This window comes from Chiloscyllium plagiosum, chromosome 7, assembly GCF_004010195.1.
Source record: "Chiloscyllium plagiosum isolate BGI_BamShark_2017 chromosome 7, ASM401019v2, whole genome shotgun sequence".
Classification (NCBI taxonomy): Eukaryota; Metazoa; Chordata; class Chondrichthyes; order Orectolobiformes; family Hemiscylliidae; genus Chiloscyllium; species Chiloscyllium plagiosum.
This window is the reverse complement of record NC_057716.1, coordinates 10,170,835-10,187,115: the sequence shown is the minus strand read 5'-3', so window position 1 is coordinate 10,187,115 and position 16,281 is coordinate 10,170,835. Positions and strand designations below refer to the sequence as shown.

At 41.0% G+C, this 16,281-nt stretch overlaps 1 protein-coding gene across 8 annotated transcripts in view; it reads left to right on the top strand.

Annotated features, from left to right (window-relative positions):
• Nucleotides 1–16,281, top strand: part of LOC122551298 (diacylglycerol kinase beta) — a 544,642-nt gene that overhangs the window by 126,872 nt on the left and 401,489 nt on the right. For 7 of the 8 annotated variants that reach the window (XM_043692997.1, XM_043693004.1, XM_043692998.1 and 4 more), the window contains one exon: nt 15,060–15,080. The exons of the other annotated variant lie outside the window; for it this stretch is intronic. In XM_043692997.1, coding sequence (XP_043548932.1) covers nt 15,060–15,080 — 21 coding nt within the window. The remainder of the gene's footprint in view (nt 1–15,059; nt 15,081–16,281) is intronic. 8 annotated transcript variants of the gene reach the window in all.

The window sequence follows — 16,281 nt, the reverse complement described above, 5'->3', positions numbered from 1 at the left end:
ACCTGCACATCTTTGGACTGTGGGAGGAAACCAGAGCACCCAGAGGAAACCCACGCAGACACAGGGAGAACGTGCAAACTCCACACAGTCAGTCGCCTGGGGCTGGAATCGAACCTGGGACCCTGGTGCTGTGAGGCAGCAGTGCTAACCACACCGCCCCTTTAAATGCTAGTGTTCAGTATAACCATCTGCTTTTGTATCTGCGATTATCCTTGTGTTCTTTTGAAAAGAAAGCAATTTGGGTCATTCGGTCTCACTCTCACACCATCAGCAGAGGTTAAACCCTACTCCAGGATAGAGAATAACACTTTAATTTCTGGTATTCCTTCCTGAAACTAAAGCAGATCAAATCATCTCATTGGTATTCATAGAATCCTTACAGTGTGGAAGCAGGCCACTCGACCCATCAAGTCCGCACTGACCCTCCGAAGAGCATCCCACCCTGGCCCACCATGTAATCCTGCATTGCCCATGGCGAACCCATCTAGTCTACACACCCATGAACAACTTAGCATGGCCAATTCCTGATGAAGGGCTTTTGCCCAAAACATCGATTTTGAAGCTCCTTGGATGCTGCCTGAACTGCTGTGCTCTTCCAGCACCACTAATCCAGAATCTGGTTTCCAGCATCTGCAGTCATTGTTTTTACCTCGTTGGTTTGGAATTATGTTCAACATGGACTGGTTGGACCGAAGTGTCTGTTTCCATGCTGTATTGACTCTAAATTAAAGATATTAACAAAGTAAGAAATTGACAGAACTGATTATATTTCAATATAAGGAGTATGAAGACATGAAAAGCATAGAATTGAATACTTTTTATGTAGTGAAAATCCAGAAAAAATGGCAGTCAAAACAGGCTTTGGTTCCATGTGTGTGGATTACTTAAATATCATAGATAGACAGATAGAAAGCAAATGAAAATTGCTAATAGAATATTGGCATTTGTATCTGGAGAAGTAGAGAAGCCAGCAAAGCCACATTAATTTGTAAAGCTCAATAAACGGCTTCGTAAAGCCCTGGTTAGATTACACCTGGAGTATGGTGTTCGGTACTGGGCTATATACTTTAGTAAGGATTTATAGATCTTAGAAGCAGTGCAATATAGACAGAAGTGTTATAGCACAGAAAAAGGTGGTTTGGCCCATTTTATCTGGTTTCTTGCCATTCTCTTTTCCCTTTATCCTTGTTTGTGATTTCTGGTTAAACAGTCATGCAACAATCAAACACCCTCTTGAATAATTTAAATGAGCCTGCCGACACCGCACCTTCAAACATTGCACCCCAGACCTGAACCAAAGGTGTGTTTTCCTCCCCCGCTGCCCCCCCATCCTCCACCTTGCATTTGATTCTTTCGCAAATCACTTTATATCTGTGCCATCTTGTCCTGTTTCTCCCCATCTACTCTGCATAGCCCACTCATGATTTTGAAAACTTCTGACTTGTCTTGCATTGTCTTGTCTCCTCCCTGACGAAAACCGCTTCAACCTCTGCAATCTATCCACATAACTGAAGTTTCTCATCCCTGGAATCATTCTTATAAATCTTTTCAGCACTCAATCCAACGCATTCACATCCTTCCTGTACTGTAGATTCCAGAAGAGTATACAATTCTCCCGCCCTTATTAATCTCTTCTGTACATATTCAATGTGTTCATGTCCTTGCTAAATGTGGTGCCCTAGTTCCCCAGCTGAGTTCTAACCAGTTTCTTATTTATATTCAGCATCGCCTCCTGGCTCTTGTTTTCTACACCACTATTCATAAACCCAGGATACATTATCAGAGCGACACCAGAACTCAAGGGTTAAACTGCAAAGAAGTTTGTTAAAGAATAAAATCTGAAGTCGCATTCTCAGGAAATTAAAAGCTAAAGGACTGATTTGCAAGATGTTAAGGAGTAGAGATAAGTTAGAAAGAAAGAAATTTCTTCCAGTGGTTTGGGAACCTTTGATGAAGGAATGTTGCCTTGTCTACGGCTAGACTTTGAGGAATGAAATTAGGAAACAATTTCATGTGAAGGGTGGTAGAAGTTTGGAACACTCTTCAAGCAGCAGTTGATGCTAGATCAGTTCACTTTAATTCTGAAATTAATAGATTTTTGTTAATTAATGAGTTTCAAGGATATGAGAATTAAGATGGCATATGATGATAAGTCACAGATCAGTCATGGTTTTGCTGACTGGTGGAATGAACTTGAGGGGCTAAATGGCAGACGTTTAGTTATTGAAGGAGATGTGGGGTAGAGAGGCTGGATATTACTTCTGCATTCCAGGATCATCCTGGAATAGGTGCAGTTTTAACAGTGAAGGAAAAACATGGTGCTGTATGTATTTCAGCCAGCTCTGATGATCAGTGTTCTGATGCTAAATCAGTTGTCTCTCATAAGTGTACTTGTTTTTATCCCTTGAGGTTAAGCAAGTCATGCTAGGGAGAGAGAGTAAGAGTTTTCCTCTGGACAAGGGTGTCAAGGTGGAGGTGACCAGTATGACTGAGCAGATCAATAACCATGGATGCTCTTACTACCTTTAAAGTGCTATACAAAACAATTTTGTGTTCCTGTTCTTCTAAAAGTTTGCAAACACACTTTTCCATATTTCACTGCTTTCCTGTTGCTAATATTAGGAATCATCCTTCATAAATAAAACATCTAAAGCTGCTGTTGCTCTTTTGTTACTGATGAGAGCAACTGTCATCCTGTAGAAACTACGATGATAATCATTAATATTTTGGATAGATTTCAAAAGGGGAAGTATTGCTTGACCAATCTCATTAAATTTATGATTCAATGAGACTAAGCAGGGCAATGCTGTAGATGTGAGTTATCTGGACTTTCACAAGGCATTGGGTAAGTTACCATTTAATAGATTAGTGAATATGTCAGTGAATATATAGTCACGAACAAGCATAGTTTAAAGACAAAAGGTAACAAGTAGATGTTGTGTGATCAGTTGAGTATTTCCTGCATTTACTGTTTTTGTTAAACTATACCCATCCCATTAACGTCCACTACAATCAGTTGTCAGTACCGCTTCTCCATCTCTGAAAAGTTATCAACCTGTGAATCTAATTCACAAGCACCACTCATCCTCTCAGGAATCGATATCTATCTCTGATGGTCTTTCCCTGTTAAATGCTTTCTGGGGCTAGAGATACTTTTTTGCAATATGACTAACCAGCAGTGTTCCACAGGGATCAGTACTGGGTCACTTTTGTTTGTCATTTATATAAATGATTTGGATGAGAATTTAGGAGACATGGTTAGTCAATTTGCAGATGACATCAACATTGTTGGTATCATCAGTGGACAGTGAAGAAGTTTATTAAAGATTACAAAGGGATCTTGATCAATTGAGTCAATGGACTGAGGAGTGGCAGATGGAGTTTAATTTGGATAAATGTGAAGTATTACATTTTGACAAAACAAACAAAAGCAGGACTTATACAATTAATGGTTGGGCCATGGGTGGTGTTGTAGAACAGAGACCTAGTTGTTCAGGTCCATAATTCTTTGAAATTTGCATTCACAGATAGATAGCGTGGTTAAGAAGGAATTTAGCATGCTTGCTTTGATTGCTCAAATCATCGAATGTAGGACTTGGGACATCATGTTGAGGTTGTACAGGATATTGGGGAGTACTATGTGCAGTTCTGGAAACATTATTAATTTGAAGAGGGTTCAGATGTTGCCAGGAATGGAGGGGTTAAGTTATAAAACAAAAGGCTGGATAGGCTGGGGGATTTCAAGACAAGGAGGCATATCTTTAAGGTGAAAGGAGAAAGTTTTTATAAAGGGTATGAGGTGCAACTTTTATTTTACACAGAGCGGTTAGTGTTTGGAATGAACTGCCAGAGGAAGTGGTGGATGCGGCTACAATTACAATGTTGAAAAAACGTTTGGATAAGTACATGAATTGGAAAGGTTTGAAGGGATATGGGCCGAATGCAGGCAGGTGTGACCAGTTTAGTTGGGAACATGTGGACTAAAGAGCTTGTTTCCGTGCTGTTTGATTCTATGACTGGAATTAGGGCTGGAAAAATGGATCCAAATGAGATCTTCCATTGAAAATTAATTGACCTGATGTTAATTCTATTTGCCCCTGTACATGTGTTGTCACACTTGGGTTTTCCAGGATTTTCTGTTTGTGTTTCGAGTAAAATCTGACTTAACTTCAAAATATTTTACTTGAGATGATTGTGGTACAGCAAGACAATGAATTGTAGGAACTATCAACTCTTGGTTAGTGAAGGATAACACATATTTATGTGTATGACTAACAGCAGAATATTCCTCCTAAAATGAGTCTGAAAATAATGAGCTCACATTTTATGATAATCAGAGTGTGTAATTAAAACAATTTTGTGTATAATTTATTCAGAGGACTTCAGTCTGAGCACTTATAACCTTGCTTGATGGCTGCTTTACATCAAAATAGAGAAGTATACGCTAATTAGTGCAGCACTGGAACAGACCCTTCAGCCCTTCATGTATGTGCTGACCATGATGCTATTCGAAATTAAACCTATCTGCCTGCACATGGCCTGTATCCCTCTATCCCTTGCCTGTTCATGTATCTGTCTAAATGCCTCTTAATTGTAGCTCACATATCTGCTTCTACCACCTCCCCTGGCAACATGTTCCAGGTACCAACCATATGACATGGGAGCAGAAATTAGGCCATTTGGCCCATCGAGTCTTCTCTGCCATTCAATCGTGGCTGATGAGTTTCTGAACCCCATTCTTCTGCTTTCTGTCCGTAACCTCTGATCTCCTTGATATTCGAGAATCTATCACTGTCTTAATCATACACAAAGACCCGGCCTTCACAGCCTTTTCTGGCAATGAATTTTGCAGATTCGCCACCCTTTGGCTGAAGAAGTTTCTCCTTAACTCCATTCTAAAGGGTCTTCCTTTTACTCTAAGGCCAGACTCTCTGGTCCTAATCTCTCCTGCCAATAGAAACATCTTTCCAATGTCCTCTCTATCCAAACCACTTAGTATGCTGTAAGTTTCAATTACATCCCCCCTCATCCAGCTATGTTGCACAAGGCAATAGTAGCAAAGATTTGGTACAAACTCAATGTATTCCAGAGACATTGTGTCTTTGAGTGCATGCCACAAAGAGAGAATATTTTTCACTGATACTGCTATAAATAAAAGCTGGATTACATTACGGCTTTGCAAAACATTTTAGAAATATAATATATAATAGCAATAAATGCAAATGACCTCCACTGTATGTGATAGTAAGTTGTTCCAAAATGCAACATTTAATCAGTTAATTGTTATGCCATACACTTGAAGGTCTGTAATTCATTACTTGGTGAACTACTGAAATTTGTCGTGTTCTGAAAACCGGGAATGTTATATTCTATCTTTAAAGGATGTTGTTATTAATTTCCCCCCTTGCATGGAGCATCTATGAAGCAAAAAGCTACAACAACTATGTAACATTTTTCCAGCAGAACCAGATATTGAGCTTAGTAGAAAGAACAGTGCCCACAACACTCGTTTCTCAGTGTGTAAACCTAAAATGCAGGCACACTAATTATTTCCATAACTGCTTAACTGACCTGGCATATACTTCCAGCACTTTGTTGTTATTTCAGATCCCCAGCATCTGCAGTATTTTGGTTTTTGCTATGTCATTTGTTCAGACTCCTTTCACGCAATGGAAGAATAACTTGTCACTTTGTCAAATGTGGGTAATGATATCATCATGTGGATCACATTTATTTGAAAGTTTAAAATTATAGTTGAAAAATGTCACAGACTCCGTTGTTGGACTCTCCTAAAATACTGGAGCTGGATTACTTGATTTGAATACAGTTTTTACATAGTCCTTGTACTACAGGAGGACTTTGTGAATCAGAGCAGGAGAAACCGTTGAGCAGCAATTCACCTCACTCTATCACTACTACTGATAAATCACAAATTAGTAGATAGCTTTGGTCAACTGTGTGGCGGTACTTAATTGACGTGGTGGTTTCTTATAGTACTTGGCTAGAGGGAGAAAAAAAAGGTATGTGATGTTATTGTGTTTTTTGAAGAAAATTTAAGCAGGCTAATTAAACTACGGGGAAAGCTTCCCAGGAATGAACCTTCGTTATCAGGTTCCTGTGTTTCCACAGGTATTGGACTATCAAAATCTTTTGCCTCACAAGATTACAGTGGCTGCGTTCCAATACATCCTAAGTATGTGTTCTGTTTACTGTGAACAGGCCGAAATGACCTAAAAACAACGTGAACTGAAGTGCATAGTTGTACGAGAACAACAACAACAACAGCACGATTTAGGGCAGGGATCAGGATTGGGGTGGTGGGGTGGGGGGAGGGGGGGTTGGAGAGTTTATCATAATTTTTGCCATTGGTTAATGTTTTTCCTGAGCTTTCCCAGTAGATTACTGAATCATAGAGTTATACAGCACAGAAACAGATCCTTTGGCTCAACACATCCATGTCAACCAGATTTCCTAAACTGAACTAGTCCCGTTTGCCTGCATTTGGCCTATATCCTTCTAAACCTTTCCTATCCATGTACCTGTCCAAATGTCTTTTTCAATGTTGTAATTGTATTTGCCTCTGCCACTTCCTCTGACAGCTCATTCCATACATGCACTATCCCCTGTGGAAAACATTGCCCCTCAGGTCCCTTTTAAATTTTCCCCTCTCACCTTAAACTTATGCCCTCTAGTTTTGGACTCCCCCACCCTGGGGAAAGACATTGGCTGTTCATCTAATCTATGGCCCTCATGATTTTATAAATTTAAAAAAGGACTCTCCTTAGCCTCCTATGCTACAGGGGGAAAAAAGTTCAAGCCTATTCAGCCTCTCCTCATATCAAAAACCCTCCAGTCTCAGTAACATCCTTGTAAAGCTTTCTTGCCCCCTTTCCAATTTAATAACATCCTTCTTAAAGCAGAGTGGTTAGAATTGTACGCAGCACTCCAAATGTGGTCTTACCAATGTTTTGTACATCCATAACATGATGTCCCAACTCCTGTACTCAGTGCTCTGACTAATGAAGGCAAGTGTACCACCTTCACCACTCTGTGATGCCACTTTCAAGGAACTATGTACCTGCACCCCTAGATCTCTCTGTTCAACAACACTGACTGGGGCCCCACCATTAAGTCCAAATTCTGCCCTGGTTTGTTTCAAAAAAATGCAAGACCTTGCATTTATCGAAAATTTACCCCATTTGCCATTCCTCAGCCCACAGGCCCAGTTGATCAAGGTCCTGTTGTACTCTTAGATAACCTTACTATACCACCAGTTTTGGTGTCATCTGCAAACTTATTAACCATGCTTCTTATATTCTCATCCAATTCATTTAAATAAATGATGAAGAACAGTAGACCCAGCACCGATCCTTGGGTGGGTAGAGAAGATCTTAATCATGTAGCATTAAACCAGCATAACTCTAGCACAGACTAGTTGGTCCTTTCTTACCCAGCATTTTTTTTAAACAATGCATGGTTGGATAATGCAGGTAACTGTCTACTGTGCTTCTTGCCCCCGGGAACTGAGCTAGTGGCACAATGTAAACATGTTTCTCCCTCAGTAAATCTATTGTATGCCATTAAAAGATTTTCTATTGTGTTTATTGAGCATGTCAACAACCAAAACTGGCAGCTGGGAAAAGAAACAACTGATCTATTTAGCTTTTCCTAGTTATAAAACATTTGTAAATTGTGATAGAGTCAAGCAGATTAGAGAATCAACCACACAGCTCAGAGTGGAATGGGAAGAAGGGATTTTGGTTCATAGAGCACTGGTTCTGGTGAAAGAGAACTGTTTTGTTGGGATAAGCTCCACTGGAGCTGAGCTGGGATCAGCAAACTGATGAATTTTACAACTTGAAATATGGCATGGCTTTTAACTAAAAATGGGATCAGGGAAATGCAATGGTTCAACATTTCCAATAAAGATATGCTGTAAAACAAAATTGTAGCAAGTTAGTTATTTGAAAATGAATAAAATCTTATGCTGTGAAGAACAGTTGTGAGCCTGAGGATTAGGAAAGTGTTAGAAACCTGGAATGGGCAACCCATAAATTTGACTTTTGTAAGAAAGGCTAAAAATACTAGGGAGTAACCTAGTCAAGAATAAAATGAAAAGCTCTTTTTTCTAATGTATGAAATACTTGTAATAAAATGAATGAAGTAGCAGGACAAAAATAGATATATAAGTTATAAGAGCTTCTACAACTAAATAAAAAAAGCTGAAGTGTTTAATTGCTTAACAGTAAATCAGAAATTCTCCTACAGCATAAGAAAATTGTTGAGATTTTGAATGAATACGTTTTGACTTAACAGCAGATACAAGTTACATATCAGAAATAAAGCATTATTAAGGTGTTAGTAAGAGCCTTCATTAATTAATGTCTGGATTTAGATGTGTTATGGATGCAGCTGATGGGTGCTACTGGACAAGGCCCCAGCTATGCCTGCCTCTTCGTAGGATATGTGGAACAATCCATCTTCCGCAACTACACTGGCCCCACCCCCCACCTTTTCCTCCGCTACATCGATGACTGTATCGACACCGCCTAATGCTCCCACGAGGAGGTTGAACAGTTCATCCACTTCACCAACACCTTCCACCCCGACCTCAAATTCACCTGGACAGTCTCAGATTCCTCCCTCCCCTTCCTCGACCTTTCTATTTCTATCTCAGGCGACCGAATCAACACGGACATCTACTACAAACCGACCGACTCCCACAGCTACCTGGACTACACGTCCTCCCATCCTGCCCCCTGTAAAAACGCCATCCCATTCTCCCAATTCCTTCGACTCCGCCGCATCTGCTCCCAGGAGGACCAGTTCCAAAAACGCACAACCCACATGGCCTCATTCTTCAAAGACCGCAATTTCCCTACCGACGTGGTCGACAATGCCCTCCACCGCATCTCCTCCACTTCCCGCTCCTCTGCCTTTGAGCCCCGCCCCTCCAACCGCCACCAGGACAGAACCCCACTGGTCCTCACCTACCACCCCACCAATCTCCATGTACAGCGCATCATCCGCCGCCACTTCCGCCACCCCCAAACGGACCCCACCACCAAGGATATATCTCGCCCCCCTCCTCTATCAGCTTTCCGTAGAGACCACTCCCTCCGCGGCAGGTCAGGCAGCATCCAGGGAACAGGAGAATTGACGTTTCGGGCATAAGCCCTTCTTCTGGAATGAGGACAGTTTGTCCAGCAGGCTAAGATAAAAGGTAGGGAGGAGGGACTTGGGGGCGGGGCGTCGGAAATGTGATAGGTGGAAAGAGGTCAAGGTGAGGGTGATAGGTGAGACTGGGGTGGGGGCGGAGAGGTCGGGAAGAAGATTGCAGGTTAGGAAGGCGGTGCTGAATTTGATGGATTTGACTGAGACAGGCTGGGGGGAGGGGAAATGAGGAAACTGGTGAAATCTGAGTTCATCCCTTGTGGTTGGAGGGTTCCCACCCCAGTCTGACCTATCACCCTCACCTTGACCTCTTTCCACCTATCACATTTCCGACGCCCCTCCCCCAAGTCCCTCCTCCCCACCTTTTATCTTAGCCTGCTGGACAAACTTTCCTCATTCCTGAAGAAGGGCTTATGCCCGAAACATCGATTCTCCTGTTCCCTGGATGCTGCCTGACCTGCTGCGCTTTTCCAGCAACACATTTCCAGCTCTGATCTCCAGCATCTGCAGACCTCATTTTCTCCTCAAATCTGATGGATAACTTTCTTTTTAGTTAATGTGAAGGTCATTTGCTGAAACATAGCCTCACATGAGGCTGCAGGGTTTGTTTTAACAACAGAGCAGAAGTTTATTACACAAAAGAAGGAAACAAATAAACCAAGCTATCTAAATATAGAACACTGTTTGAACAGTCTTCTAAAACACAGTCAAACAAAAGCCTATTTTCAGATACTGTCAGTTACACAGACTCCAATCCAGAGACATTATCCCTCTACATCCAATCTTTGAAGTTCAATTTAACTGATTTTTCCCAGTTCTTTCCTGTGAACTGTGGAGTCTTTGATCAAAACTCAAGAAATTCACACCTTTTAAATAGCCTGCTATTTTATGATCAAATACTCCTAATTTGAAAGATTCATCAACTGAACTTCAACACTGATTTAGCTATTCTTTCCCTGATTGTCCAATACGATACGATACTGCACTCTGACGCTCATGCTCACACCCCTGCTTTCTCCCCCCCCCGGTCCTGCATTACTGATATTATAAACTGATATTGATAAACACGGTCCTTTTTAATATTAAGCTGATTTTGACAGCTAAGGGCTGTGTGTTGCTTAATGGCCACCAATTTTGCATGTCCTTTGTAGCATTTTAATATAGCATATGTTGACTCTGTTTCCTTCCAGAGTTTATATTCTGAAATACGATACATTGGCACTCCACTTTCTTAACATCCGACATTTATCATTTTAGGGTAGTACAGACTAAAATACACATCTTACACATTCTTAAAAATACTTTAATGTATTATGTGAACTCTTATGAAATATTTAATATCCAGCACATACAACGCTGCCATTCTACAACTATTTTAATATAAATGACCAGATCTGTATTAAATTTGATATTTCATTGTCCCTCCATTGCAATGTGTTAACTTAAATACAGTAGGTTAAACTTATTCTCTTCAGTTATAAAATCAAAGAATCTCTACAGTGTGGAAGCAGGCCATTCAGCCCATCGAGCCCATGCTGCCCCCTCCCCGCCCCAAGAGTATCCCATCCAGACTGACCCCCTATCCTATCACTGTAACCCTGCATTTCTCATGGCTAGTCCACCTAACCTGCACATCTTTGGATTGTGGGAGGAAACCGGAGCACCCGGAAGAAACCCATACCAACATGGGGAGACAGTGCAAACGCTGCACAGACAATTGCTGGAGACTGGATTCAAAGCCAGGTCCTTGGCACTGTGAGGCAGCAGTGCTAACCACTGAGCCACCATGCTGCCCAAATAATTATGAAGAACAGTAGTACTGGACTTTGTGTTACCTCACAGATGCTGCCAGACTCAGAATTTTTCCAGCAGCATTTCCAGCATACCTGGTGTTTTGCTTTTAGTTTGGATTGAACTCTTTTTTTTTATTCAAATGCCATGAAGACTCTTAGAAGTTGGTCTTACCAAAATGCAGTCAACATCATTAAAGCCAACATTAATTGCATCCTTTCAATGATATTTTCAACATATCTGCATTTACTGTAGTTGTATTTGAGGAGATTCAATAAATTATCACATAAATCAGCATGTCAGGGCTACAGTGATCCCTCCAGCCACAATTAAACCTTTCAGTATTATCTCTTATCAGCCTAACATAATTACACAGCAGCTGGAAGCACACACAGACCATCAAGCCCACTCCATCAGTCAGTGTAATCATACCGACCCTGGTCTACAACCAAACTCTCCCACCCACTGTCCAAGGTCTGTCCCTCAGCTTCAAATGGGAGGGATCACCATTCGCATCAGGATGCTATGAATCCATTCCACTTACACAGGAAGCAGTGTTTGAAGAATGTTCTTTTTATCCAAAGTACTTTCTCATTTGGTGGAAAAGAATGATCATTATTGAAATTAATGTAATTCTTTGAATCTTCATACACTGATGGAGACTCAACTTGGTTGAATAACTGGATGCAAGGAAATTCTGTAGCCAGAGTACCCAGAACAACTCAGCTGAAAGTTCTGTGAATTGAAAGTGGTATTTCAAACCATCATAACACTTGCATTAAGCCACCTAATCCCAGAAAGTTAATTTAGTACAATGGAGTGGCTGTGACACCAGAATAATTGTAACTGGGTAAAACAACAACTTTCAAAGTTTCCCGTATGCTGTATACTCTGCAAATGATTGACATTCTCATGGTAATTCCTGTACTTACCCCTGACTAATAATATTAGCTACTCAAAGCAAATGTTGCTATGACTGCAAGAAAATCTTAATTTTAATAAATAACAGAAATATTTATGAAATTCTGGATATTCACTTCACTGACTGTTGTAAGACCCCATTAGATTGTTGGGTATTAGGAAAATTATGGAAGTTTGTGTCTGTCCACATTACCAGTTTAACACCAAAACAGCCAGCTGAATATTTACCCACCATCAAGGGAAACAGTTTTGGAAAAAAAAGGCCCAAATGAGGCCCACACCTCCTGGGGGTAAACTTGCTGGGTGCTTTGCCATACCTTGTGCTCTAGCAGCTGTCAACAAAGTCCGAAGTGAAGAAAGCAGCAGCCACAATCATCCCAAGTTTCAGAAAAGCAACTGTCCATGAGGTAGGCTAGGGAGGATGAATGAGAGGATTTGGCCAATCCTACTCAGCCAGTGATTGATCCTGTCCAAAATCAGAATATGCATTGGGTGAATGTCCTGCTGACTATAAAGATTTGCATACTCAATTGGCTGCTGTGGACACAAACTGTCCAGATTGACTGGTCACTCTCACTACCTGGTAATGCAATGCAGGTGGAAGAAACCTGGCTTTATCTATTTAAGGAACATGGAAAATTATCTTGCTTCAATTGTATAGGGATTTAGTGAGAACACACCTGGAGTATGGTTCGCAGTTCTAGTCTGGGTATTTAAGTAAGGACTTGCATTGGAGGCATACAGTGAAGGCGAATTAAATTGGTTCTTGGAAGGAGAAGGCTGGCTGATCTTGAGAGGCTGAGTTCATTGGGCCAGCGTTTTGTCATTTGGTAGAATGAAAGGTGATCGCATTGAAATGTACAAGATTCTGAAGTGAATTGACAGGGTGGAGACCTGAGATTGTTTCAGCCCACTGGGCAAATTGAGGACATTGGCACAGTTTTAGTAATTCCTGAAGAAGGGCTCATGCCCGAAACGTCGATTCTCCTGCTTGGATGCTGCCTGACCTGCTGCGCTTTTCCAGCAACACATTTTCAGCTCTGATCTCCAGCATCTGCAGTCCTCACTTTCTCCTAAACAGTTTTAGTATAAAACATCAATAATTTCAGACTGAGATGAGGAGAAATTTCTTCGACCAGAATGTTGTGCTGTTGGTCTTTAGGGGATATGAGGGTTATGGACTGAAGGTTGGAAGATGGGGTTAAGTCTTGATAACTTTGAATGGAACAAGCTTGAAGTATTATATGGCATCCTCCTGCTTCTGTTTGTGTCATTATTGGACTTCTGTGTAGCTTAATGTGGTACTTAACAATAAAAATTAAGGAAGGTTTGATTCTTGTTAGTCAACTTCAATCTTTGAAGTCTCAGGACTGCCACAGTTAAGCTTTACATTTCCAGGTTAAGTTAATGACAAAGATACTAGTATTCCCATTTAGAGTCATAGAGATATACAGCACGGAATCAAGCCCTTTGGTCCAACTCATCCCTGCTGACCAGATATCCTAATTTGCCACTAGTCCCATTTGCCAGCACTTAGCCTATATCCCACTAAACTCTTCCCATTCATATACCTATCCAGATGCCTTTTAAATGTTGTAATTATACCAGACTCCACCATTTCCTCTGGAAGCTCATTTCCATGTATGCACCACCCTCTGTGTGGAAAAGTTGCCCCTTAGGTCCCTTCTACTCTTTTCCCATGTCACCCTAAACCTATGCCTCCTAGTTCTGGACTTCTCCACCCTGAGGGAAAGACCTTGTCTATTTACCCTGGCCATGCCCCTCATGATTTTATAAACCTCTATAAGGTCACCACTTGGTCTCCAATGCACCGATGAAAACAGCTCCAGCCTTTTTAGCCTCTCCCTGTTGTTCAAATCCTCCAAACTTGGCAACATCCTTGTAAATCTTTTGTGAAACTTGAAAGGGTACAGAACATCCTTTTGATAGAAGGGAGACCAGAATTGCACACAATATTCCCAAAGTGGCCTAACCAATGTCATGTACAGCTGCAACATTACTGGTCTGATATCAAATAAACGTATATCTCTGCATGGGCCTTGTGAGGAGAAACAGCAAACTTCACTTTGGTAGCCTCCCAACTCAATACCCAGTTAACAGTATTCTAGTATCTTGCTTGAAGAGTCATCTTTTAGGTGATGAATTTTTACAATGATGTGAATCTTTCACGACACATTGAACTAATTATTAGATGTAGTCTCAAGGGAGCCATAGTGCTGATTTAAACATAATGAGGTAAAACCATTTCCTTTTTCAAAAACAAAGTATGCTAAAAGCATGTTATATCAGATGTCATTGCAGAAAAAGATCAGCCATGATCTTATTGAATGGTGGACCAGGCTCAAAGGGCCAGATGGCTTAGTCCCGCTCCTAGTTCTCATGTTCTTATGTCAGCTGGGACTCTTTTGATAGCATGCTTGCCTTTGAGTGTGAAGGTATGGGTTCAAGACCCATTCCAGCTCACTTGATCACCAATATCAAGGCTGACATTCTCATGTAGTACTGAGGGAATGCTGCCCTTCTGGAAGTGTCCTCTTTCTGATGAGATATTAAACCAAGATTTGTGTGCTGTTTCATGTTGGATGTAAAACATTGCTTCCAAAGGGAAGGGAGTCCGTTCTGCTGTCCTGGACTGTGTTTATCTTTGTATAATCCCAGGTGCTATGGTTGCATGGTTATTGTCACATTGATTATGGGCGCTTGTTGTACGTAGGCTGGTTCCCACATTTACTACATTATGACTATGCCTCATCTTCAAATGTATTTCGTTGACTGTAAAGCATCTTGGGATGACTAATGTTGGAGATTTAATTGCAAGTCATTTTTTTCTTTCATTTTCATTTGGCCATTGTTCATATGCACAATTTTAAGCCATTGCATGTTTAAAAAATAACTTCTTGCCAAACATCATTTCAGGATGAGGGTGCCCCTTGAAGAAATGAAGGGTTATGGAAATGTAATTTTCTCATCAGTGAACGATGGCCGTACTATGGTTGGCACAAATCTGCACATATGCAACCTACCTAACGTTCTGAGATGAAGTCAATTCTGTCAGTAATTTCTACTCTTTTGCAAATCTTTCTGTTACTGTTCGTTAACCTGTTTCTTTCTTGTTTCTTTCTCTCTGTCCTTCAATTCACACAACTCCGCAGAAGCAAGATATTCTAAATCAAGTAAGCATGTTATGATTATTGTTTTTCTATCTAATGCTTACATTTTACTTTTCACATTGCATTTAATCTCAGCAGTTTTTGTGGAGGGTTACCAAGATTTCAATGCGATCACTTTGAAACTTGCTTGGAAATGACGGAAGTGGTTAAAAAATGGTAACATCTGTGATCTTATACTTTCCTACATCTTAAATCGTCGATTTGTATTGAAGTAAGAAGTAAACACATTTGAGTTTAATGAACAAATCAGTAAGTGGAACAGCTCCACATTAATCATTTTTCAATAACAAACTGAAAGATTTAGATAAAGGTTTTCCTGTTATTTAAATGTTATCTTATATTACTCAGTTGAGTTCTCTCCCTGGATAGAAAACTGTAAAAGTGCAGGAAGTGAATAAATTGTAGGTATACAATTTCAAGGAATTTTTTTGTTATTTGTTCATAGGACATGGGTACTGCTGGCTGAAGTTTCAGAATTTTGATCTAGTGACACTGAAGGAACTGCAATCTATTTACATTTTGCTTGAATAAAAATGTGAATATTGCTTTCATTTTGAGTTTCAACCTATTCAAAATTAATAAAAGCCAGGTTCTCTGGACAGTGAGAGCCTGGTCTACCAATTAGACACTCCTGCTAAGTCAGGTCAGTGGAGGAGGCCTGACAGAATCAAGTGTATTTCAGGCATTTAAGTGACCAGCACCTGGCCTTCCCAGTGGTGAAAGTCCCACCTGCGAAAAGCTGGTGGCAAATCAGAGGTTGGTAGCTCTTCGCTGCCACCAGTGAGAGTGTGGCAGCTGGCAGTAGTGCACCCACCAGACCCCAGTCCAACTTATGACCAGAGATTGAGTAATATTGGGTCATAGAGTCATAGAGATGTACAGCATGGAAACAGACGCTTCGGTCCAACCTGTCCATGCCGACCAGATATCCCAACCCAATCTAGTCCCACCTGCCAGCACCCGGCCCATATCCCTCCAAACCCTTCCTATTCATATACCCACCCAAATGCCTCTTTAATGTTGTAATTGTACCAGCCTCCACCACTTCCTCTTCCAGCTCATTCCATACACGTACCACCCTCTGCGTAAAAAAGTTGCCCCTTAGGTCCCTTTTATATCTTTCCCCTCTCACCCTAAACCTATGCCCTCTAGTTCTGGACTCCCCGACTCCAGGGAAAAGACTTTGTCTATTTATCCTATCCAT